Below are 25011 nucleotides of genomic sequence, written 5' to 3'. Positions count from 1 at the left end.
GCAGCAAATATACATTAAAATAGAGTCTCTGTACAGCCAAGGGCTCTGGGCCCTGGCTTGCCCCATGTCCCTGCGCCTCCCTGGCCAAACCCAAAAATAAATATAGTGTTATTGCTCTGCAGGGCATAGAGACAGTGCTCTCCCTACCCCGTGAGGAGGCTGGGTGGGAGCTGATGTGGGCGCCCTGGCCACCCCAGGGGCCCAGGGGCTGGAGCCTGCTTGGAGTTATTGCTTCAAGGGGGGGGGGGCAGTAATGCCCAATGCAAATGATGAGGAAAGGAGCGAAGGGAGCAGGGGCCTTTGCTCTCCAAATCCCTCTCTGTTCTGGAGAGGGAGTCGGGTTAAGCAGCAGCAAAAGCATCACCCACTGGGAGACCGTGGCCTCCACTCCCTTCCCTCCCTGAGATCAGGCTTCTGCCCCCCCCACCCCACATACACACACACACACACACACACACACACACACACACACACACGTACGTCCCCTACAGCCCCCTATGGCTTCCGCAAGGCCCCCTACACCCTGGGGGCACGTTATGGCTTGCGAGGGGCAGCACTGTGCCCAGAGCCTGGGCATGCACGTTCCCAGCTTCTGACACCCCCTGGGAGTGGGGGAGGGGAGGGCATAGGGCCTGCTCCGGCTGATGGTGTTGCCCTGGCCCTGCCAGCAGGCTGTGGCACTGCCCAGACCCCAGCTCTGCCCCCTTGGGGCTGACCCCGTGCTGGGCGGGTCCTGCCAGCACCCCCACCTGTGCCCAGCCCTCGCCTCAGTCCATCATGGCCTCAAGCATCTCCAGGAACAGCTTGTGCATGGGCACCTTGCCCTCCAGCTTCACCCCATAGAAATGGGCCAGCACTTTGCCCGCCGTCTGGCGAAGGAGCGGTAGTGTAAGCAGAAGCCTGCCTGCCCGCCTCCGCTCAGCACCCCCTCCGGGGCCTGCCCGGCCGGCTTCATACTCCAGCAGGGCCTCGTGTAGAGCTTCTCGAAGCTGCTCCACAGCCTCAGCATCTTCAATGTGCACAGAGTCTGCGAGGAAAGGTGAGAGAGCTGTTGACGTGGGCCGTCTCCAGAAAGGGCAGAGCCACATCTGCCTGGGCACCGCTGGGGGGGTCCCAACCAGGAGCCAGACAAGGATTTGCTGAAGCACCACCCACTGCTCCTGCCCGTCAGCCAAGGCCCGCCCCTTCTCCCTCGGCTATGGCCACCTCCTGTCCCCATCACCTTTTCTCTCACTAAATGGTTCACCTTTCCACAAAAGTATGGACACCAGGGTTCAAAATCCTGCATGCAGTTCCTGGACCTGTGCTTGCCCGGCTTTGTGACTTTCAGGAAGTCACTGTTCTTTCTTCACCTAAGCTACAGTTTTCCTTGTCTGCAAAATGGGACTGTGCCACCATCAGAGTTAAAAACCAGAGGGCCTTACAAAGAGACCTGTCAGTACTTGCCCCAGACTCACCTGAATTGGCGAGGGCTAGGGCCTTCAGCAGAACGTATTCCTCGCGTTCCAGCCGCAGGGCCTGCAGTCGCCGCACCAGCTGCAACAGGGCAGCCCCCAGCTCCCCCAGGCCAGCTGCTCGAGCCCCCTCTTCATCCAGGACCAGGTCCTCAGCGAAGGCCAGCTCATCCTGCAGTGGAAGTGAGCGCTGGGCCACACCCAACACCAGCACCTCCATCCACACGCTCTGCAGAACTGACATCTGGTCAGACAGCGACAGTGACGAGAAACCTGGAGGGCGGCAGCGGGCAGAGCTGGCTGAGCAAGCGCACCGGAGCAGGCAGGGCCCCGCCTACCCAGGGAAGCCCCACATCGCCGGGGCCCTCTACCTGGGATGCTCTTGGCCCAGCTGATGGTGACCACGATCTCTCGGTCAAAGAGGTCACAGAGGGTAGCCACAGCTGGGAGGTGTCCATCAGGGCCCGCTGGGTCGGGCATGGCATACAGCTTCTCAGGCTCAACCACCAGGAGGTGGGACACCAGTGCATTCACCGGGGCTGCAGTGATAGTTGAAAGTGGCACTCAAATTCATCACCTGGCCAGCATTTCAGGGTCAAGCATCTTCCCAGAGTCAGTCCCCCTGTGGCCTTCCTCAATAGCCACTGGCCAGCCAGGCTCAGACACCTCTCTCTGGGAAGGGCTACACTATCTCCCAGGGAAAGCGTCTGTTTGTGGACAGGTCCTGAGTGTCAGAAAACTCCCTGCTCCCAGCTGTACTGCTCGAGGCCTGACGTAGAAAAGGATATTTTCGTAAATACTTCTTGGGGAAAATGAGTAAATGAATAGATGAAGGGAAGATTTGGGTCCCAGTGCCCAAGATAACTATTATCCCGGGTGAATGACGTCAGGCAGGTCTCCCATGTCCGAGCTCCACCCCAACCCCAGAGCCCCCAAAGACCCCACTGTGCTCTCACCTGTCTTCCGAGGGCCTCCAGCTACTGCCAGAGGTCCAGCAGGGAAGGGGCCTGGGAAGGGCAGCGGGTCCACCTCTGGCCGCCGCTTGTACTTCTGTCGCCCACCCCGGACACGGTCCAGACGTACCCCTTGAATTGTAGGACAGGGCTGTGTCCATGGGGCTGGGGCTGGCCTGCTCTCCAGAGCCCACCTGCCCAGCCCAGTCCGCCAGGAACTTCCCAGGCCTTGCCCAGCCCAACCCCCTGCACCCAGCCCCCACGCCTTGCCCAGGCCCCCGCCAGCGCTCACCCTCCTTGAGCATGCCCACCCGCAGGCACTTGGTGAAGCGACAGGCCTGGCAGGCCTTGCGTCTCCGCTTGGTGATCTCGCACTCGTTGGAGGCTGGACAGCTGTACTCGATGCTCCCTGCCAGGAAGAGGCAGGGCTCCAGTGGCGGCCTCCCAGGGCCCGGAGGAGGCCCAGCGGACAGGAGTCCCCTGACTCACCCCAGGTAAGCACAGGTCTGGGGAGAGCAGGAGTGCTGTGAATGGGGCAGGGAAGCCCGAGCACTGAAGGGAAAGGCCACTGGGCTAGGGGCCCTGGCCTGGGCAAGGGAGGGGCTGGGACCAGAGGAGTCGGGCTGCACCTGGCCCAAGCTTCTTATCAAGTCTCGTTTCTGGGCTGTGCTGCTCTCATCAAGGGCCACAGTGGCCTCCACATTGCTACATCAAGCGGTCAATTCTCATCCTTATGTCATTTGGCCCAATGGAGCATCTAATGCCATTGATCCCTCCTAGAAACACTTTTCTTCTTTTGCTTCTAGGAAACCACACTCCCGGCTTTCCTCCCACCTCATTGCCACCTTGTGGTTTCTGTGCATCGGCCCACGCTCCTTCCATTGAAGACCCCTAGGGTGGCCCTCCGACCTGTCTCCACTGACTCACTCAAATGGTGATCTCACCAAGTCATGGGCTTTCAAATCTCCGTCTCTGGCCTAGACCAGCCTGAACTCTAGACGTATCCCACTGCCTCCTCCTGCGCGCCTGGAAGACACTACAAACTTAAGCCGTTCTAGATGGAGCCCCCAACCTACCCGTCCAAAGCCTGCAGCCACATGTGTCCAGCTGCTCAAGCAGAAATCTAGGAGACATTTTTAATTCCTCTCTCACACCCCAAACCCAACCCACCGACAGATCCTGGTGGGCTTCACCTCCTACTATGTCCAGAAGCGCCCCTCTTCTGCCCCTGGCAACTGTTTCTACCCTTGACCAGAGTCACTGTCACCTCCCCTCCTGCTCTGTCTTTGCCTCCTTAGGTTACTGTCAACACAGAGACATCCTATTAAACCTAAGACAGGGAGTCCCCTAGCGGTCCAGTGGTGCGTTTCTCCTCACAGCCTGCTTTCTCCTACAACCTACCTGGGCTTCTTCAGCTCAAGACACCTCTTCAGGGAGGCACTCCAGAGTCCCAGACCCAGCCAGGTTCCCTGGCACACACCCTGCTCCTCGCCCTCCGGCGCTCACCGCAGCTGTACTGTAACAGCTGTGTACATTTCACTGTTTTCTCTGGCTCTCCCTCTGCTGGAGTGTAAACTGCTTGAGGACAGGAGCGATCCTGCCTTGGTCCCAGCTATGCCCCCACACCTGGAACACTGGCCAGGACAGCAGAGCACAAGTTTGTGAAGAGCAAGGATCCTGGAGGCTGCCACTTACCAATGGTGTGACCTTGGGCAAGTCCCACACCTAAGCCCTCGAACCCTCAGTTTTCCCATCTGTAAAACTGGGATGATTAAAGACTACTTCTGGGCTTCCCCGGTGGTGCAGTAGTTAAGAATCCGCCTGCCAATGCAGGGGACACGGGTTCAAGCCCTGGGCCAGGAAGATCCCACACGCAGCGGAGCAGCTAAGCCCGTGCGCCACAAATACTGAGCCTGGGCTCTAGAGCCCGCGAGCCACAACTACTGAGCTCACACGCCACAAACGCCGAAGCCTGCGCGCCTAGAGCCCGTGCTTCGCAACAAGAGAAGCCACCGCAGTGAAGAGTAGTCCCCACTCGCCGAAACTAGAGAAAGTCCGGATGCAGCAACGAAGACCCAATGCAGCCAAAAATAAATAAATTAAATAAATAAATAAATATAAAACTTTATAAAAAAACTACTTCTTACGAAGGTTAGTTGTGAGAACTAAATGGGAAAATCAAGGTAAGACATTTAACATGGCTCACAGCACCTAAATGCTCAATAAATGATCACTATTTATGGCTAGTGCTCGATAACTATTTGTCAACAGAGAACGAAGCATTCCAGGGTGGGTAGGAGACACCTGGACCCGGACCTGGACCTGTTGGCTCAGGTCTTCAGGGCCAGAAGGGAGCACGGAGCTTTTAGACCAGCGGGTCTCAGCCAAGTCAAAACTTGCTAGAATGTCACAATCAGTCGTGAGGCATCTGTCCAAAGTTCGGTTATTAGTAATAAGCAGAGGCAACAGTCTGGCCTTTACGAGCTTAGCTCTGGACCTCAATCGACCCAAGTTCATATCTTGTTTCTGCCATTTTTCTACCCGTGGGACCTGAACAAAGTTTTGAAAACCTCTCTGGGCTTCAGTTATAATAGTGCTGGCACCTTAGAGATTGCTGTGTGGGTAACTGAGAGCATAAACGTAACAGGACACAGTGCCTGGCACTCAAGAAATGTTCTCAAAAAGCCTACATGTTATAACCCCCAAGTAACCGATGGTTTATATAAAAATATAAGTAATGGGCCCATCCCAAATAACGCTTATTACATCACCATCTTGCTCACTCGTATTTTGATATGCTCTCCTGAGTGAGAAAAATTCAGGGAGTACTACTGGCAGGGATGCCTAATAGTCTTTTTAACGTTAGGTGCTGAAGTACGACATAGCCACTCAGTTACCCGTAAAAACCTGCCTTGTGCTCGTGCTGCTTCGGGGAAATCAACACAAAAGGGGGCATATTCTCCGCTGGTGAGAGGCCAGCAGCTGCTGGAAGCAAGAGTAAAGTTTAGGAGTAAGCAGAGGCTGCTTTGAATTTTTCAGAGCTGCTGTGGAAGGTGCTGGGCCTAGAGTACCCAGAAACTTAGGAGGCATCTTGAGTCCCACTCTCACACCCCACATCCAATCCATCAACACATCCTGGTGGCTTTATTTAACATTTAAGGGAAAGGACGTTCCTGGGAGGTAGGAGGGCCTGGGAACTCCAGGCTGCCAACCCCAAGTGGTACCACGGCAGCCTGGGGGCCTACTGCCACCCAGCAGTGCACCAACTGGGGAGCGCCAGGCCCAGAGGGCAAAGGGCACAGGAGCGGGGTGGGGGCTCACCCTGGATGGTCCTCTTGAAGAAGGCTTTGCAGGCCTCACAGGATGCCACACCATAGTGGTAGCCGGAGGCCACGTCCCCACAGACCAGGCAGAGGCGTTTGGGCAGGGAGCTGAGCACCAGCTTCCCACCACCCTGCTCGCCAGGCCCAGCCCCCTCCCCATCCTCCTCCTCCTTGTGGCCTGGGAGGCAGCGGGTGGGAGCTGGGCCAGGGGCCAGGGCCACAGGGGGCTCAGTCTCAGTCTCCGAGGAACCCTTTGGGCTGTCAGGACTGGCTGGCTCTGCCTTGATGTAGAGAGGCTCAATGCCCACCACCTGGCTGGACATGGCGCTGGTCACCTGCGGGAAGAGACCCGTCAGGTCACAGGGAGGCCCTGGGATGGGGGATGGAGACACCCTGTCACCCTGGTTGCCCAACCCCAGGCCTGGGGCCAGGCTTCCAGGCTCAGCAAGAGGGTGGGGGGGACAGAGTCCAAGGAAGGCTGCCCATGAAGAGGCCCCCACCCCCGCCCGCGACTGTTGCCATGGAAACAGAGTCTCCAGAGCCAGTAACTGACAGCCGGTCTCCCACTTGGGAAACTGCAGGAGGCTTGGAAACCCCCTACTCCCACCCAGGCCAAGGAATAGGGTAACCTAAGTGCCCAAGCAACCTTCAACCCCGTCTGGAATCCCCAGCCGGGAGTGAGATACCTCTCAAATTTTCTCCAGATGCTAGAGAGCTCAGTGATCTCCCCCACACCTGGGTATCCTCCATTCGAGAGAGAAACTGAGACACACAAACCCAAGGGTAGTTGATGTGCTCCACATGTGTGCGCGTGTTTACACCCACACTCCCACTCACCTGGGTCCTCAGGTGTCCTCACCTGCACACACACGCTCACAATCACTCTCCTGGGCAGGTTCACGCTCACACATGTCCGTTCCCAAACCCCGGCACTCACTCATGCTCCCGTTTGCCTTCGCACACTCCTGAAGTGCACACCCCATAACAGTCACACCCAAGGCTCATAATCACACTCTCGCTCACACACTCTTACACTCTCCCCACGCCCCCACACTCACACACACACACACACACACACACACACACAGGCATAGTCCCTCGTGGAAACACAGTCAGAGCCTCTCACACCTGACACATCGCCACCTCCAGCCCCAGGCACACCAGCGGGCGTGGCTCCACCTCCTTGCACCCCCTCCAGCACATTCGCTCTTACACTCCTGCTGCCGCAGAGTCCTCCACCACGGGGCGCCCCGCCCCCCCAACCTGCGCACACCTACGGGAAGTTGTCTAAAGTTGCTGCGCCTCCCCTCCCCCTCCGCCCGCGGGGGACCTCTATCAGGTTATCAGGAAGTAATGGGGGAGCGCCAAGGAGGAGGAAGTTCTCCCCTGCCAGTGCGATGACCTTTGACCCAGAGAAGAGGGTGGCCCTAGGCCCCTTCGAGCGCCCCCACGTGGTCTTCAAAGCCCCTTCCCCGACACAGAACCCTTCCCATCTTCCAGCCCGGCCCTCCCCTGGGACTTCGGCATGCTCCAGGTGCCGGACTGAACCCTGCCCTGGGACTAGATTCGAAGCCCAAGCCCGACTCTGGTCTCAGGCCGGCACCCTAAGACCTGGACGCCATATCCCGCCCAGACCCTGATCCTGTCTGGCTTTCGACCGGGTCCCGACCGTGACCCGGGCCGGACCCAGCCTGGAGCCCGCCCCCCGCCCGCCTCCCTGCCCCGCTCGCACATGGCCCCGGCGCACCGCCCGCCCACCGTCCAGCGGCGCTCCCCTCCGCCCCCGGACCTGGGGCCCCGGCAGGGCGGGCGGGCAGGCATGGGGGCCGAGCGGCCCGGAGCGCCGGGGTGAGCCTGGGGCCGCGGGCGGCCCCTCCTCCGCCGCCTCCTCGGGCCGCGCCGCCCCGCCGCGCCGTGTCCCCTCACTCGGCGGCGCCGCCGGCGGCTTGTAGGACACAAAAGGACATCGCGGCCGCTTCCTACTCCGCTTCCTCCAGCTGACAGCGGGGGCGGGGCTGGCCGTGCGCATGCAAAGCAGGGGGCGTGGCCCAGCGCCCTATGCTAATCAGGCAAGTGGGCCGAGCAGCGCCTGCGCTCCGGGACGTGTCAGGGCGGAACCGGCGAAGCCAGCGGGCCGGCCTTCATGAAGGCCTCGCCCAGCCGCCGGCGAGCCGCAGCGGCGTACTTGCTTGCGTATGCGGCCGCTGAGAGGGCGTGGCCAGAGGAGACGCGGAGAGGCTACGGGAGGGGGTGGGGCCAGGAGCGTTCTTACGTAAAGAAGGAGGCGGGGTGCGCTGTGCGCAAGGGAAATGGGAGAGGTAGTTCAGCGGCCGCCTCTGAGGGTCCGGGAGATGATATACATATGTAGATGAGAGGGCGGGACCAGCACGGGGTGGGGGGGTAAGGTGTCTGCATATGCATGAGGGGCGGAGCCTAGCACGCCCAAATTAGATAGGAGGTGCTGTCCCTTTCCCTTTTCCGCCTTCCCCCAGGATAACACAATCGGGGCACTTGGACCTCTCACCCAGTATCACCACAAAGCTGCTGAAACCGGAGTGGGAGAAGCAGACCTAATGCATGCAAGAAGTCCTGGATTTCGAGTCCCGGGAAGGCGGAGCCGATAGGGCCCGAACCGAGAACGCTCAAGGTCACTGCGGTGACCGAGTGAAGGTCACAGGGAAAGGCGGGGCCACGTGCGTCCGCCTCACGCGGGCAGCCACGCATTGACTCACGGACCATGTACAGAAGACTCTTTTATTTCTCTAAGGCTCAAAATCCACATGGACAGGGTCGGGCTTGGATCTGGGACCAGGGCTGGAGTCGGGCGGTCACTCGAGCCCGAGGCGGTGCTCTCAGATCACCATGACTTGCAGCCTCTTGTTCCGGCGCCTCTTGAGCCCCTCGATGTATCGCTGCAGCTGCTTGGTCAGGAAGTGGTCCCGGCCGATCTCCGATCGGTAACCTGGAGGGCAGAACCCAACTCAGGGCAGTGAGCAGGGGCATGGCCTCCCCCAGCAGCTGGTCTTTGTTCTTTGGGGAACTTTGGATCTCCAGGGTACTGGGACCTGCCTGTTTGTTTCGAATGGTCAAGTCATAGACCTGTGCTCCAAACAGATGGGGGATTCAGAGTAGGATGGGGGTGTTGGAGTGGAGGATGGATGAGGAAGGCAAGTTTAGAGAAGATGTTGCCGGCCTGGATTAGGGCACTGGGAGCAGACAGCTTTTGGGACACCGCTTCGCCCACCCAGTCTCAGCCATTAGCCCTCCCCACCCCACCCCCACATTCATAAACTAAGCAGGGCAAATCAAAGGAAGTTTACTCAAATAATCCACTGTCCAAAGGCTCCTCACAGCAACCAGGGAGGGGCCAAGGCCACAGAAAGGCTGTCATCCCCAATGTGCAAGTGAAGAAATAGCCTTAGAAAACCTACATCAGGTTGAGAGGGGCTGCACTGAGGCTAGAGCCCAGGCCCTTGACGGTCACCCCATGCTGTCCCCACTGGGTCTCCCTGTGCCCAGTCTCCTAACTTTTTACTTTTAATGGGGCTTCTGGAATATTTGTGGGTGGTAAGGGAATCTGACAAGGCAGACACATCCTGAAACCCCACTCCCACAGGCCGAAGCCCTGCCAAATCCCCCAAGGTCTCTTGTGGGAGCTGGGGGGATGGGGAGTGGGGAGGCTCACTCCGGAGGGCTTTGGTGAGGATTTCCAGAGCTTCATTCTCCATGAGTTCAGTCAGGGGCAGGGGCAGCTGGAGAGGCAGCAAGAGACTCAGATGTACAAGGGACCCCAGCTCTGCCCACAGCTGAAATGCCCCACCTGCTCCCTCCAGGCTCAAGACCCTCAACCGACCTGCCTGCCCCTCCACCCTGCAAAGCCCCCCCCACCGTCTCACCCCTGAAACCCCCAACTTGCCCATCCCCCACCCCCCCCACTAAACTCCCCAGTCTCCTTGGGTGCCTCCAACCCTGCTCTGCTGCTCCACCCAGTAGGCTCGATGGGGTGTGTGCTTCGAGATACTGAGCGATGACACTGAAGAAGACTTTTCTGGGAGAAGAGAAAAAAGGGATCAGTCATCTGCAGACTGCTGAGACTTCTCTGGAGCAGAGGGGATGTATGGGTAGGCATGTTGGCCGGGGTGGGGGCGGGGGGCCTTCAGAGACCAGCTCCAGGTGCCACTTTAGTGGGAAACAGGATGGGACAGTGGTTTAAAGCCTGGGCTTTGTTGTCCCACCCTCCGAGGTTCCAGTTATGACTGCCCCACTTTGTGAGACTTAAGGCCAGTGACTGACTTTCTGACCCTCAAGTTCTTCATCTGTACAATGGGATAATAAGAATGGCGCCATATGGAGGTTGTGAAGTTTAAAGGCGATCATGCAAGGGAAGCCCAGTGCCTGGCACAACAGCAAGTGCTCAACAAATGGCAGTTGTTATATTGTTATATGTTCCAATTCCCTGATGAAGGGCTGGAGAGCAGAGGTGGTGAGGAAAAAGGGGAGGCATGTCCCAATCAGCGCACAGCGCAAAGTAGGAAGTAAATACTTAAAAATTGTAACCAATGACTTAATGAATGAAAGACAGGCACCTCCTCAAGCAGCGCAAATCCACAGAAAAGGCATTAACTCCCTCCTTTCAACTCTCCGGGTGATTCCATTAAAAGCGCAGGTCTTACCGCGCTGCCTTTGCGCATTTTCCTGCTCGTCTCTATGACCCCAGGACATTGTACGACGCCTGCCCGGTAGGGGGCGTTCCTAGAAGGTCTGGTTGATTTAAAGCGTGGAAGATTAGCGTTGGCGCCCCTTCCAGGGAATCCTAGAAACTTGGGTCCCACAGTTTTCGCCCATTTTACAGCAATAGAAACTGAGGCCCTGGCCATTCCCCTGCCCTGTGGGCGCCCACAGCCCATTGAAGCCACACTGACCGTCGTCGGTCTTGGAATCGTCCTCCTCTAAAGAGCCTCCCAGGGAGCTGCCGCGGCGCATCTCCAGCTCCATCAAGGCGTGCTCGTCCAGCTCCTCTGGCTTGAAGCTGTCCTTGTCCTCTCCGTCATCCGATTCTTCCCAGTCACCGTCCGAGTCGTGGCCAGCCTTCTGGTTGTAAGACCAGCGAGTCTTGCCGCCTACGCTGCTGCCCTCCAGTTCCGAGTCCTCACGGACAGTAGGCAGCGCTACATTCAGCTTCGGCTGCGACTGCGTGGCCGTAGTCCACAGATTCCGGATGTCGTGCGGGCTCGACTTGCCTGAGCCACGGTGGCCCGAAGACTTGGCCAACGCCTGCAGGCCACATACACCGAGGGAAGCCAAGGGTCGTGGGGAATTGGGGAGGAAAGGAAGAGCAGGCTGGGGGGGGGGTATCCTGAGCCCATCCAGGGCCGAGACTCAGTTGCCGGGGTGGGGATGGGGAGGGGGTGATGGTTGGGAGCTGCCCTGAGCCAGGGCTGAGTGAGAGGATAGCCAGGGAGGGGCCCAGGGTGGACCTAGGATGAGTCTGGGGGCTGACAGGGTGAGGAGGACCAGGAAGAGTTCTTACTTTGAAAGGCTTTTCCTCCATGGCTCTGCCCCAACGGACCCAGTCGCCAAAGGCCTCGGGGCGAGGAGGAGGGGGTCACGCTCCAGGAAGGGGGAGGGGCAGGGTCCCGTCCAGAATGGCGATGGGGGTCTCGCGCGGGGAAGGTTCAAGCTACAGCCCTCCACACTAGATGCCATTATGTCTCCCCATCCCTGCCCCCATAGCTGTACTGAGGATGGACGCACCGCCCATCTTGGCAGATTCCCATGCCAGACCCTATCCTTAACCTCCAGGCAGAGACACCGGTCCAAGCACAGACAAGAGTGCCACGCCTTGACCGATGGTTCGGGTGGTGGGGGGGGGGGAGGGTTCGGCCTGGGGGTCGTGGGAGTGGGGGCTGACTTGCCCCGGAGGTGGCCCGACGACGCAACCACTCGCACACCCTCTCGCGTCCCCGGAGCTCCACGCCCGCAGCGATGCAGACTGTTTTCGTTTATTGATGCAGGCTTTGAGGCACAGTCGTGAGATGTTGTGAGGGACAGGCCCAGACGGACAACGAGACAGAAAGCCTTGGGGTTCTGGAAATGGATGAAGTGAGGAGGGGGCCAGGAGCAGAGAGTGGCAGACAAGCAACCCGTAGCCTCCTCCCCAGGTTTCAGCCGGGTCGGTCGAGAGAGGGCTCTTTGGTTAAACAAGCAGAGCATGCCGGGGAGAGAGCAAGAACGGAGCCCTTGGAGAGGCCCGGGCAGGGGTCTTGCCCCTACGCGGGCACGCCTTTGTCCCGGGGGCGCCCCGGGCCGCGGGGCCGCGCGGGCTTCCTGGGGGTGTTGAGGGGGCGGCGGCTGCCCCGTGGAGCGCGGGGCAGTGCGCAGCCGCGCTCGCTCTGCGTGTCCGAGGACTCGTCGATGAAGGCCAGATTCTCGCTGGGGTAGTCCAGCGCGGAGGCCGTGGGCGGGGTGGGCGGCGTGGGCGGAGAGGGTGGCTCGGTCTTCTCCGGGGCCGCAGGGGATAGGGGTCTGCTGGCGGGCTGCGCTGGGCACGGCGGCGGAGGCAGGGGTGGCCGCTCCTTCTCCGGCGGCGGTGGTGCCGTGGGCCCGACTCGCTGGGTCACCCGCGCGGTCACCGTGCCGGTCCAGCTGGCAGCCTGCGCCGTGAGGCCGCCCATCTGCGCGGGGAGGAAAGGCAGTCCTCGACCGGGGCTCCTCGACCGTCTCCGCAACCCCGGGAGCCTGCCCCTTCACCAGTCAGGCATTGCCCCTCTTTTCCGCCTCGTCTTCCTGCCTCGGGAGTGGGAAAGGCCGGAGGAGGGAAAAGCTCATCACCCAGCCACATGCTCTCCCCTCCTCCGTCTGCGCGGAAGTGCCCTTTTCTCCAGAAGAAAGGACCGACCGGACTTTATTTCAGCTCTCCCTCCCGTGCCCCCAGAGACCTTTGCGCCTCCCCCCTCTCCACGGCCGGGAGCAAGGAGTGGGGCTACAAAATATTTAGAACAATAAATAAAAATACAACAACAAATAAAATTTTAGTGTAAGTATGTCCCATGCAATATTTGGGACATTTATACTCAAATATTATTTGCAACTTATCCAAAATTCACATCAACCGGGCTTCCTTTATCTTTATTTGCTAAATCTGGTAACCTTATCCATGAGAGTAGAGATGGAGTCACCTGCAAACCTGTCAGAGTTTATCACTTTGTTCCCGGCCGGTGCGCACTGGGGCTCCCTCAGTCCCTGCCTTGGGGAGCCCACACTCTGGAAGGGAGGCAGACTAGTCAACCTGCTGCTGGTGAGCAGCGCGTCAGCGCCAGGGCGCAGGCGCGGTGTCGACGCAGGGGCGCCTACCTCTGCCCGAGTGCGGCGGGACACTACTCGCAGCCAGTTCCCGATGGTGGTGAGCACCGAAGCGAAGTAGGCCAGGCCGAGTAGGATCCAGAACCACACCAGCGGCTGGTAGGCTGCAGAGTTCTGGTTGGGGCTGGCTCCTGGGACGCCACGGGGAGGGCAGAAAGAAGTTGATTGCGAGACACGCCTTGAGCCTGTGAGTCTCTGGTTCACTGCCCCTCTTCCCAACTCGTTGAGAGGATCCGCCCTCCCCAGGACGGTGGGTATGAGCTAGAGTGCGCGAATGGATGCAAGAAGATGAGTGGGAGTGACTTGAAGGTGTGCAAGAGAAAAGTGGGGTGCTCACGTGCAAGAATGTGAGTATGTGTGAGGGGTGCACGTGTACAAGAATGTGGCACGTGTGAAGGGGTCACTTAATATGTGTGAGCATGCGTGGGGTGCAAGCATGCGAGAACGTAAGTGGGCATGAGGTGTTGGTGCATCCCTGGAAAAATGTGAGGGTGCATTCAGTGAGTGGATGTAGGGATTGGAGCAAGCACGTGTGAGCGCACAAGCGCCCTGTGGAACCTGGAGGGAGAGGCAAGATTGCAGAGCCTCTGGGCAGGAATAAAATGGGTAGGGAAGTGCAACCCAAGAAAGTGGCCTCACCGGCCACATAGTCCCCGAAGCCCACCGTGGTGAGGGTCACCACGACGAAGTAGATGGCCTCCAGCTTGCTCCAGCCCTCCACATAGCAGAAAACGAACGTGGGCGTGAGAACGAAGAGCAGGCAGCCGATCAGCAGAAAGAGCACCGCCGATAGAATTCGCACCAGCTCTGGTGGCACCTGCCACTTCTGCAGGGAGGGCAGTAGGCAGGGCCGAGGAGTCACCAAAGCCTCCAACTCTCATACCCCACAACCCTCTTCTGGGAGCCCGTGTCCGAGGTTCGCGCGATTCAGGCGCCCCCCGCTCACGTGCCGGGTGGGTATGTAGGGAAGTGTATCCCGAGCCCAACGCAAGGGCGCGCAGGGTGTGGAGCAGCTCACCAGGAAGATGGCTTCGATGTGACCAATGCCGCGGCGTAGGGAGGAGCCCAGCCGGTCCCCGACCCCTGCCAGCAGTATCCCGAACAGCGGGATCCCCACCAGTGCATAAAAGATGCAGAAGAGGCGGCCAGCATCTGTGCGCAGGGCCGCGTTGCCATAGCCTGGGCAGAGGGGTCTAGGGGTCATAGCAGCTCTAGGGGTTGCCTGGCACCCCCCTACCTCCCCCTGCACCTTCGCCTGTGAGAAAGCCCAGCCACCCCGTGCCCCCTCCCATGACCAGTCCCCTCCCCCACCGATGGTGGTGATGATGGTGCCTGAGAAAAAGAAGGCGCTGCCCAGGTCCCAGGCTGAGTGGTTGCTGTTACTGGTTGAGTTGGTGTCAGGGTTTGCACCCCCTCCCAGGGCATCAGCCACCTCCTGCAGGACAAGATGCAGAAGGAGGAACCTCAGTCCTTCCCTCCCGTCCTAGCCAACCCCCTGGCCGTCCAGTCTCCAAGGTGTTTCCCTCCTTACCCCTCCCACCTCTCCCCTGCCCTCTGGTCTCCCTGAAGGCAATCCCTTAGAGCAGACATTGCAAATTGGAGAGCCCAATTTTGTTTGACCAACACATTGTTTTAGAGACATTTGAATTATCGGCCCCTTAATTTCATATAACAGATTTCCAGTTTTACAGCGGTCAGGAGCACAGACTCTGGGACCAGACTGCCTGGGTTCAAATCTTGGTGCGAGGTGAAGTTGAGCTGCGCATCGATTTCTGCATCTATCATTTGGGGATGGTGATAATAGTACCTACCTCGTAGAGTTATTGTGAAAATTAAAGCACTCACATCAAAGCAAGCACTGTGTGTTCGTGAAATTAGTCCCCATGTAGAGATCGTGCCCAGTGAGTTCCAGCTTTCCACAGACCCCACCAGTCCCACCGCCCCTTTGGAAGCTGAGTTTGAGTCCCTTGCCTTCGAAAATCTGATGAAAGTTAGGGACCCTCCCTCCAGGAAGGTTCACATACCAATAAATTTTGCATCCAGTTTTAGGAGGGTCATGGATACACAAACCCCTGCCCACCCTGCTGAAGTCCAAACCAAACCCTGTGCCACATAGTAGGTGATCAATAAACATGATTAAATTAATGAAACGGCCATGTGTCTGCCCCTCTTGCCAACCAGTCTGCCTCCCCCTCAGAGGCGGAGTCTGTGTTTTGAGAGTGCCTGCCCTAAGTGATGGAGGTCAGAGCATATAGAGGAGGGGGTGCAGAGGGGCCCTTCCCCAAGGAGCACAGAGCTAAGACACAAGTGGTGTGAGGGAGGTCAGAAACCACCTTCCTTCTGACTGCAAGTCCTCATTAGCAAGACACATTCCAAATTAATCTTCCTAAAGTGACGGCCCAGAATCTCCGTTGTTCCCTGCTATCTGCAGAGTAGAGTCCAAACTCCCCAGCCCAGCCTGTAAGCCCCTTCTCAGTTCGGTCCCACCCTCCCTTTCCCCAGTCTTCACTCCTGGGACCCCCATTTTGGAATTCAAGTTACAGTGACCTTATCCCCCAATTTTCTGAGATGATTCCATTTCCTGAGATAATTGTTTAATACAGCCAAGAAGTGAAAGGTATGATTAAAAGTGGTTTAATTTTATTCTGCAACACTTTTCCAATAAATTCACTACTTAGGGGAAAAAATCCTTTGTCATTCTGTGTGTTCTAATTTTTGCTTCAAATGACTAGGCATCTGTTAAATCCAAGAACTGCAAAACACTCTGAGCTTTCCAGCCTCCACGCCTTTGCCCATGCTGTTCCTCTGCCTGGGAGTCTCTTTCAACCCAATCACACATCCCTAAATTCTACCCATCTAACCTGCTTCATTTCAATTACCAGCTCTTCCCAAAGGCCCCTGGCATCTCCCTCCTTGCCCCCAGCACCTAGCCCAGGACCCAGCATACAAGAGGCATTTAACAAAGAAGGAAGTAATGAAAGCTCCTTTTCTACTAAATCCTACAGTGAACTTTCCATGGATTTGTCCCTTCACCTAGATGTAACATCCTCTAGGGTAGAGCCTGCATCTGTTCCACCCCAATATCAATTTCCCTGCTCACCCTATGGTGTACAGCACAGCACCTAGCACATAGTAGGTGCATAATTGCTGCATGACTATTTATGGAAGAGAAATAAAGCAGCTGTTGCCCTCCTTGCTTGGTTCTCCCCTTCCTTTTCTTCTTCTTCTTCTTCTTCTTCGTCGTCGTCTTTTTTTTTTTTTTTTTTTTTAATCCAGGAAAAAAGGAATTCCTTTGTGAAGATAAAATAGGTCAGATTCCCTCCCTCCTCCTGCCCTGTGGTCTGGCCAGGCACTCTCCTACCCAGGCCTCTCGGAGCTTTGCTGGGCATTCTGGAGGTGTCAGAGACAATGTCAAGCTGCCTGTGTCCTGGACCCACCCCATCCTCATCTCTGCTCCAGGTCCTGCCACCTTGGGAATCAGCTGGAACACCGAGGCTCCATGTTGATGGCTCCTCCCTCCAAAAGGGGCAGGAAATAGGGGTGCCTTTCAATAAAATAATAAACATGAATGTATTAAAGTTAAATGTTACTTTATTGTTTTTTAATATGACAGTGGCTCAGAAATCAGAGAGAGAGCAGCAGAGGTGCTTGCCTGACAGTATCCCAGAAGGCTGCAACCCACACTTTCTTTAGTCATTGGTCCAAAGTTGACCCCATCCCTGACTCGCCCTCCCTCTAGCCTCCGCATCATAAGCATGTGTCCTGGTGGGAAGGTGTGCTCAACCTGGCATCCATGATGGCATGGACCAGCTTGGGGGATCCTGAAATCCTCCGAAATCATCAGTACATGTTTATATGTGCACTTTTCTGGAGGTAGCGGGTGGGGAAGTGTTCACAGTGTTCTTGGGTTTCTCTGAGGCATCTGTGACTTCAAAGAAGCATAGGAACTAGTGTAGGGTTGCCAGATTTAGCAGATAAAAATACTGCACGGGACATATTTATATTTTAGAAGTATTCATTCTTTAGCTGAAATTTACATTTAACTGAGTGTTCCAGACTTCATCTGGCAACCCCAAACCAGCGAGTTAGACCTGAGAAAATGTAACATATCTCATCTGCTACAGCCATGTATTCATTTCTTCCTTCATGCGTTCCTTCATTCAACCACTATCACACACGGAAGGAGCCATTTTAGGAAGATAACCCAATGCCAGGCACAGCGAGGAAAACAAATGCCGCCCTGGCCGCCATATTGAAAACACAGAGACCTGGATCCCAGCCTCTGCCCTGCACCCCCCAGCGGCACCCTGCCTTCAGGGGTGCGGGTCTGGAAGCAGCTCTCCAGCACAGGGTCCCAGTGGCATGCAGCTAGTGTCAGGGGGTCACGGGTGACTGCTGAAGGCGCTCTCCCCCACCCACGCACCTTGATGAAGAGCCCCAGGTCCTGGTCGCTCACACATGGATGGGCCCTCAGGAACTTCTCTCGGACCTCCCCCAGCTCCCTTTGGGCCTGCTGCTCATGGGGCTGTTCCAGGGCCTGGAACACCAGGGCACCGGACACCAGGTAGAGCAGGACCACAGCCAACAGTGCCAGTAGTGTGGTGCTGCGCATGGCGCGCCCAGAGGCCCGGCCAATTCCACGGCCCGTCTGGGGAGGCCGGGCAGGGGGCTCCTGAGGAGCTGCAGTCACTGTGGGCAGAACCAGGGATGCTGGGATCAATAACCTGACCTGACACCCCTACACCCTCCTCCAACCCCTACACACCCAATGGTCTTGGAGCCCCCAGCCCTACTACCCACAGACGTCTTCTCCTCACATCCCTCTGGCCGGACACTTGGTACCAGGACACACCCAGTCCCCCCACCTCTGTCCTCCCCCTTACCTCCACTGCCCGGCCCTCAGCCCCTGTCCAGGGACTCCAGGGTGTGAGAAGATAAGAGGGCACCGGGAAGGAGAGTGGAAGGGGGAAAGAGAGACCGAGCCTGCCGAGGGAGAGGCAGGACGAGCGAGGAAATGCTGGGGGCGTGGAGGGGGCCTGGGGAACCCGCCTTCCAGCTGGAGGCTGAGGGGGCACAGAGGACTGTGCAGGGCGGGGACGGGGGTGGCGGGTCCCGGCTCGTCCGCTGAGGCTGCGGCAGCATCTTCGCGGTTTCTCCCTCCCCCCCTAACTCTCCTCGCTCCTCTTCTAGACGCGATGGACCGGGCGGGGAGCCTCCAGGGTCCTCCAGCGCCCCGCTGGGCTTTCGAGGAACCCTGGGGCGGGTCCGGATCGCTGCGCAGAGGCGAGGCAGGGCGGAGGGGAAGGGAGGGTACTGGGTTCCGGGAAGCAGAACGGAGGGGGCGACCAGGGCCGGACCAGTGCAGCATCCCCTGGACAGCTGTCAGCCCCCGGGACAGCGGGGGGCGGCGCCCTCGCGCACACACGCGGGCACAAAGATCCGCGCGCCCACGCTCCACCCTGCGGCTCCAGGCGGCGCCTCTGCCCGGACTGCACGCACACACACACTCCACCTGCATACTCCCCGGCCTCTCGGGCACACCGGACGCTCAGGGCCGTGCACGCCGGGCCAAGGCCTCCAGAGGCCCACACACTTGTGTGCACACACTCACATACACACATACCCAGACCGCGGGGCCACCGCGCAGCGCCCACTGCCCAGACACCGCACCCCCGCCACTCGCTCCCACGGCCTCCCCGCGTCTTCACGCCGACGCCTCGGAGTGTGACGGGCGGCGGCTGGATGCTCGGCCGCAGAACTCCCGGAGGCGCCCACGAACGGGGAGGTGGGCGCCTCTGCCGGCCGGTCGCCCCCTGCGCGCCCCAGCCCCGGAGCCCGGCCGGCGCCCTTCGCCGCCCCGCACTCCCTCTCCGCGCCAGCGCGCCCGCCCTCTCCGCCCCACACTCACTGTCTGCCCCGCTGCGGCTGCGGCTGCGGCTGCGGCCCGGGCTCCGGCGCGGCCTCGCCGGTGCCTGCCGGCTGGGCCGCGGAGGCGGCGGCAGCGGCAGGGGCGGAGCGGGCGGCCGCCGGTGCTGGGACCCCCTCCCGCCGCCAGAAGCCCCCCTCCTCCCGCATTTAACCCCTCCAGCGCCGCGCTTCCCTCTGCTGTGCCTCGCCCTCGCCTCCGGCGCAGCTCTCCGCAGACCCTTACCTGCGGCTGCCCAGCCCCCCAATCCTGGCCAGTCCCGGGAGATGAGTGGCAGAGGAGCCCGGGAGGGGTCGCCGTTGGGTCAGGCCTGGAGTCTCAGACCGGGGCCCTGGTTCTGCCCTGTTGGCCAGCCAGCGTGGCCAGCGGCACGGCCCCAACTTGGACATCAGCCGGCTCACCTCTTCGGACAGGCTCCACTCTAATCTCCCAGCATCTTCCAGGCCCACTACCAGGTGGGAAGGGCCCTCAGCTCCCCGCCCCGAGGGACAGCCTGGCCCTTGGGCTCTGCACTCATGAGGGAGGAGACCCCAGGGGACAAAGGAGTGGGGATCCTGAGCCAACCTGGAATTGGCCGAGGTAGGGTTGGGACCAAGCTCTGGGAAATCAAGGTGGGGCACCTCCTGCATCCCCATCTTTTGTTCCTCACTTCCATGCCCATCCCCCAGCCAGGAACGGGTGCCAGCACTCCCTCCCCCACTGTCTGAACAGCAGGGCCCTGGCAGGTCCTGGAACTCATCTCCTCTCTGCTCTTACCCATTTCTTTACAACTCTGATCTTGCCAAAGACCCTCCTCTTGCCTGGGGGCCTCAGCCTTCACCTGGGTGGTTTTAAGCATGGGCTCTAAGGCTGGCCATCCTCTACCAGTAGGGGGCCTAGACAGGTTACCGAACTCTCCCCACCTCCCAGTCCTCACAGAAAAGGGATGACTCTCACCTCAGGCTGCTGTTCTGAGCATTAAAGTGGTTGGTATTTGTAAATGCTCAAAACAGAGCCTGGCACTCACAACTAAGTGCCCTACAAATGTTGGCAATTTTCCTTTCAACAAAAAGTGATGGTCCAGTTTTGAGCTGATTCTCTGAATCTCAGATGCCTTCTCTGGAGGCCCTGAGGCCTGCTGCTTAGGAGAGTCCCAGGTGAAGGGTTTCAAGACAGGCTCCGTGCTAGGCCCCAGGAACTCCCAGGAGCTGGAACAATTGGCCACACACATGGGCAGGAGACAGACCCTCTGATAAATGACTCCCGGCCGAGGGACAGATGACATCAGTAAGGGCTGTGACTACAGAGGGCAGTGACTGCACTATTAGGGACAGTCAGGGAAGGGGCCCCCCAGGACCACCAGGCAGGCTGTGTCGGGGCAGCCCAACCATCTGGCCAAATCCACACCTGCTAGGGAGATGGGGGCTGCTCGGTTACTGGCCAGCTCCTCCTCCGCAGGCCTTGGACTAACTCCTGGACCTGAAGGCCAGGTTGGGCATAATGACAGGGAAACAGGGTCTCTAGAAATGCCTACCCACTAAGGGTAATAGGCATAGGAGCCATGCAATCACTGTGCCAAGGGACCCGGGAGGGGGGGACACAGTTCCCTGACCTGGAGATGGTAGGCTTCATAAAGGAGGTGAAATTTGAAGCAGATCTTGAGGAAAGAGTAGAAATTATTCAAGTGGCGAGGGGACCGGAGTGGGAGCAGGGTCCTTCTGGTCTCTCTTCCCCTCAGACTGCAGGCTCCTCCGTCTCCTCACCCACCAGCCTCAGGGGAGGTAAATGGCCCCTGCCCAGCCCAGCAGCCCCCCTCAAGGGCCGGTGTCTGATCAGCCTTAGACCAAACAGGCAACTGTGTGAGAAACACAAGCAGACAACTGACAGACAGTGAACAGACTCGGGGCACAGACACTGTTTATTGAGTGGCAGGCGCAGGAGAGGTAGCTGGCTCTGGTGTAGAAGCAGAGGTGGTAGATCATGCCAGGCTGCTATGAGCCTCTGGCAGCCAGGGCCATGCCCCCCATCCTAGGGGACAGCACAAGCTCACTACAACAGGAGTAGCAAGGAGCCGGCCTGGGAAAGAGGCAGCCACAGCCCCCGGGATCCCGGGCAAGAAGCGGCAGATGAACTTGGCACAGGGGTCTAGGGTGGGAGGGACTGGGGTCTGGGTCTTCTGCGGGGAGATGAAGGGGGATCACGTCTGTGGGGTAGAGTAGAGACTGTGATGGTGGCTGCCTGGTCCCAGAACCTGGGAGAAGAGCAGAGGAGTGGTCCGCGTCTGGCTGCCCCCGCACCAGCCTGGCTCCCGCCCGATGGCACCGTACCAGCTGCTGGAGCCTAGGCTGCCTGACATGCTGCAGGCAGAGAAACAGGCTCAGTCCCACGGCAGTCACTAGGACCACAGTCACAAGAGTTGGGGGAGGGAGAGACACCTGGAAGAGCCCAGTGACCCAGACCTCTCTGACTATGGCAAACTTCATCTTGGAGGGAGAGGTGGAGGCTTTAGCAATAGCAAACCACAGGGGACCTCACCTGGTACAGATCATGGCACGGGTAGGGGTGTGGGAAGGCCCAGCTGTAGGTCCCCATGGCTCAATGGGGCAACCCGGGAGCCCAGGGGTCCTGAGGTGGAACCGGGACTCCTACCTGGTGCTCTCACCCCGGCTGTGCTCCCAAGAGCAGCCCTCATCCTCGCAGTGTGCCCGGTCGAAGAAGTAGGAACGGGAGCCAAAGACCTGCCCGTTGAGGATGCGGCTGGTGCTCTGGGGGAGGGAGCCGCCATTGATGCTTCCTCCTGCCCCCCACTGCCCTACCCCACCCCCCAGAACCCAGCCCAGGTACCCCCAGTGCCGCCCCTCTCCACTGGCCCTCACCAGGTCCTGCGGGGGCCGGTGCACCCGGAAGAAGCCCACCAGCAGGGTGGTGGGCAGCAGCTCCCACACAAAGAGGATGAGGCCAAACACCAGGTAGCCTTTGTTCCCCAGGTCGTTCACCAGGTCCGCCTGTGGGGAGGCAGGGGCTGTGCCAACCTGCAGTCGTGCCAATGGGGCACCCAGACAGGGCCCAGGCCGGCTTGGGGCCAAGAGCCACAGCTACTGAGGAGGCGGCAGACGTGCCGAATGCCCACCTGATCAGAGACGTTGTACCAGTCATAATCGAAGGCGTCCAGCCGGCTCCGGGGGGCCAAGGCCAGGGCCGCCAGGTTGTAGCAGGCCCGGCTGGCATAGAGCAGAACCATGGCACCACCCATTGCAGCTGCCTGGCACACGCTGGTCCCCTGGCACAGATGACAACAGAGGATCCTTAGGGAGGGTAGGCTCCAGCTTTCTCTCTACTCTGAAGACCCCAAACACCCCACAGGACACTCAGGCATCAGCCCTTGTGGCCCTACCTTGGCCTCCAGGTAGATGCTGGTGGAGGGAGCCCGCCGGGCGACAAGGCAGAGGCAGGCGGCAAGAGAGAGTGCGCAGATAACAAACAGGGAGTCGCTCACCAGGACGCGCACCAGCAGGAGGGCCCAGGGCTGTGCCCGGCGCCGGCGGGACAGCACAGCACACAGCACATTCACCAGCAGAAAGAGCAGCGAGGCCCCCACGAAGGCCCCTCGGACAGCCAGCCTGCGGCCCACAACACGGTCAGCCCCAGAAGACCACCCCTGGCGCTCCCCCACCACCCAGCCTCCCCCAGGAGACCCCGGTGTCCATCAGAACCTCAGGTCATCCAGTCTGAACCCTGCTCCTCTAGTTTTACAGATGAGGAAACTGAAGCTAAAGGGGTCAGAAGATGACTGACGGCTGTGGTACAGCAGAAAGAGCACTGGATTGGGAGTCAGAAATCCGGGTTTAAGCCCTGGCTGTGCCTCCTGCCAGGTGTGTCATCATGAACATGTTGCTTTACCTTGCTGGGCCCCAGTGTCGTCACCTCTCAAATGGGGCTAATAACAGCTTCACAGGTAAGTTGTAAAAATTAAAGATGTTTGTGAAAGCTCTTAATAAACTGTGAGATGTTATACAAATGACAAGAGTATCACCGCCCAAGGTCACCCAGAAGTGCCCTTTGGCTTTGGAGTTTCCAAGGGCTGGAGCCTCCAACTCTTCCTCCATCATGGATGACATTGGTACCCTCTCCCTTCACAGTATCTCAACTGTTTCTATTATAGTTGTCCTTCACATATGCAATGCCCCTGCTGAGCCATCTGCACCAGATGCCTAACTCTTCCAAGCTTTTCACAAATATCCTGGGTTGTCCTCGCCTCAGACCTACCAGGGAGGAAGGAATGGACACCGGGCTTCTCCCTGCCCCTGACCTGGAGGCTGAACCCACCAGTGTCCCGAGTACTTACAAGCCTCGGCTCATCTCTGGTCGACGCTTTGCCTTGGCCTTGAACACCACCTGGGAGCAGAGATGCCCATCATTCTTTGGGGCCCTTGGGGCTTGCCACCCCATTGCCCACCCCCACCCGTCACCATGGTTACCTGGGCAAAGTAGAGGTTCATAAGCGTCAGTGTGAAGAACTGGAGGCAGACAGGACAGCAGTAGAGAAGCCAGAAGGGCAGTGGCCCCAGACGGTTGGCTCGGGGTGTATCTCGAAAGTAGAAGGAGAAGAGGGTGGTACGCAAGGCAGCCCAGAGCAGACAGAGTGCCAGGAACACCGTCTGATAGCTGAGACGCTTGTGCCCATACAGGAGCACCAGCCAGAGCTGGGCATAGACGGAGAAGAAGAGCAGGGCGTACAGAGTGGTGTAGGCCGCAGTCAGCCCCAGGGTCACGGCGGGCGGCAGCGCAGGCACCAGCCCAGCAGCAGGCACCAGGCCAGACAGGTTACTCTCCATGTCAGGGAGGGCGGCCTGAATCCCGGAGACAGAGATGGAGGGGCTGGCAGGGGGCCAGGGAAATAAATACGGAGGGGTGGGAGTTGTAGGGTGCAGAGACAGAGATGGGGAGCTCAGGGGGAAAGAAGTTGTGGCTGGCCAGGCCCTCCCCCCCTGAATAGAGAAGGACCCTTGCCTTTGCGGGGCACAGGCAACCTGGGCCCCTCACTCAGGGGTGTGGAAGGACAGCCTTTCCTCTCCAGGGCAGAGGGGGATGGGAACACTGCTATCTGGGCCAGCCTCAGAGCCGGGGGTGGGGAGGGGGGTGGAGGTGCAGAGTCTGAAGAAGAGGGGTCCCTGGTCTAGGTCGCTGGAGTCGTCCTGGCAGGAGGGGGAGAGCCGGCCAACGCCAGTTTGCTCAGTGTGGCGGCCGCTGCTGGGGACGCTCAACGCCTGGCTCTCCCCCTCCCCAAACTGGGGGACTCTCTCCCCTCCAACAATCCGGATGGGGAGGGCCTCTGCCTTCCGTCCTCGGGATTCCGTACGCTGCCCCCACCCCACCCCCACTGCGTCTACTCCCCAGCCGCGGGGGGCGGGAGGAGGCCGACGCCGGGTCCTCAGGCCGCCGATGGGTAGCCGGCTCCGGTCGCTGGGACGCGGGGCTCCGGCTCCCTGGCTCCCGCTGCTCCGCCCCCTCCTGCGCCTGCGCGGCCGCCGTTCGCTACGCAAATTGCTCAGAGTCTGGCCCCTGCTACGCAGAACCGCGCCGCGCCCGGCGCGGAACCGTTCGAGAATTGGCGCGACTTGCGCCGCCGGCGGGCGTCAGGGGTTACAAGAGGCGGCGAGCGGCCGTGACGCTCGGGCTGCGCCGCGTCCAGCCAGTGCCCGGGTGGGCACTGCCTGGGGCCAGCTGCCCTTGCTTCTTTGGGGGGCCGGCAGTTCCCGTGCTTCTCTTCCCCATCCTCAAATCGAGATCATGCCGCCCGACCCAGGGCGGTAACGACTTCCCTTCACCCGGTCTCTGAACGAAACTTCCGCCCTCAGCCAAGATGGCCTCCGGGGCCCGCCCCCGGGCCTTATCCCGCCTGGCCCCGCAGCCCGCGCCAGCCGGCCCGCGCACTCCCTGGCCAGCGGCGGTTCCCGCTCACCTGGCCCGCCGTCTGCCAGGCGCGAGGCTCCGCGAGTCCTATGGTCACCCTC

General features: G+C 59.4%; 4 protein-coding genes across 5 annotated transcripts; all 4 read right to left on the bottom strand.

Annotated features, from left to right (window-relative positions):
* Nucleotides 1-767: 767 nt before the first annotated feature.
* Nucleotides 768-7678, bottom strand: ESRRA (estrogen related receptor alpha). Its single transcript, XM_065883011.1, has 7 exons — nucleotides 7520-7678; nucleotides 5729-6065; nucleotides 2700-2816; nucleotides 2411-2539; nucleotides 1826-1993; nucleotides 1458-1727; nucleotides 768-1027 (listed from the first exon to the last, which is right to left on the bottom strand). The coding sequence occupies exons 2-7, from the start codon at nucleotides 6051-6053 to the stop codon at nucleotides 768-770; spliced, it is 1269 nt and encodes a 422-aa protein (XP_065739083.1). The 5' UTR covers nucleotides 6054-6065; nucleotides 7520-7678.
* A 158-nt stretch (nucleotides 7679-7836) lies between these two features.
* Nucleotides 7837-11281, bottom strand: CATSPERZ (catsper channel auxiliary subunit zeta). Its single transcript, XM_065882462.1, has 6 exons — nucleotides 11261-11281; nucleotides 10653-11004; nucleotides 9699-9778; nucleotides 9416-9482; nucleotides 8592-8692; nucleotides 7837-7968 (listed from the first exon to the last, which is right to left on the bottom strand). Exons 1-6 carry the CDS (start codon nucleotides 11279-11281, stop codon nucleotides 7837-7839), a joined length of 753 nt encoding a protein of 250 aa, XP_065738534.1.
* A 437-nt stretch (nucleotides 11282-11718) lies between these two features.
* Nucleotides 11719-19653, bottom strand: KCNK4 (potassium two pore domain channel subfamily K member 4). Its single transcript, XM_065882461.1, has 7 exons — nucleotides 19244-19653; nucleotides 19001-19124; nucleotides 14404-14527; nucleotides 14111-14271; nucleotides 13732-13918; nucleotides 13084-13223; nucleotides 11719-12404 (listed from the first exon to the last, which is right to left on the bottom strand). Exons 1-7 carry the CDS (start codon nucleotides 19651-19653, stop codon nucleotides 12000-12002), a joined length of 1551 nt encoding a protein of 516 aa, XP_065738533.1. The 3' UTR covers nucleotides 11719-11999.
* A 1241-nt stretch (nucleotides 19654-20894) lies between these two features.
* GPR137 (G protein-coupled receptor 137) lies at nucleotides 20895-23989 on the bottom strand. 2 transcript variants are annotated; one of them, XM_065881759.1, is made up of 7 exons: nucleotides 23476-23989; nucleotides 23343-23392; nucleotides 22392-22617; nucleotides 22128-22277; nucleotides 21874-22002; nucleotides 21647-21762; nucleotides 20895-21354 (listed from the first exon to the last, which is right to left on the bottom strand). In XM_065881759.1, the coding sequence occupies exons 1-7, from the start codon at nucleotides 23830-23832 to the stop codon at nucleotides 21195-21197; spliced, it is 1188 nt and encodes a 395-aa protein (XP_065737831.1). In that variant the 5' UTR covers nucleotides 23833-23989; the 3' UTR covers nucleotides 20895-21194. The 2 variants fall into 2 exon arrangements, with proteins under 2 accessions (XP_065737831.1, XP_065737832.1); XM_065881760.1 differs by lacking the exon at nucleotides 22128-22277 and having other exon boundaries at nucleotides 21195-21354; nucleotides 23476-23832.
* Between the last annotated feature and the right edge of the window lie 1022 nt (nucleotides 23990-25011).

The sequence above is a fragment of the Phocoena phocoena genome, chromosome 8 (assembly GCF_963924675.1).
Source record: "Phocoena phocoena chromosome 8, mPhoPho1.1, whole genome shotgun sequence".
NCBI classification, from domain to species: domain Eukaryota; kingdom Metazoa; phylum Chordata; class Mammalia; order Artiodactyla; family Phocoenidae; genus Phocoena; species Phocoena phocoena.
The sequence above is the reverse complement of the archived record's forward strand: the minus strand, read 5'-3'. Positions and strand labels throughout refer to the sequence as shown.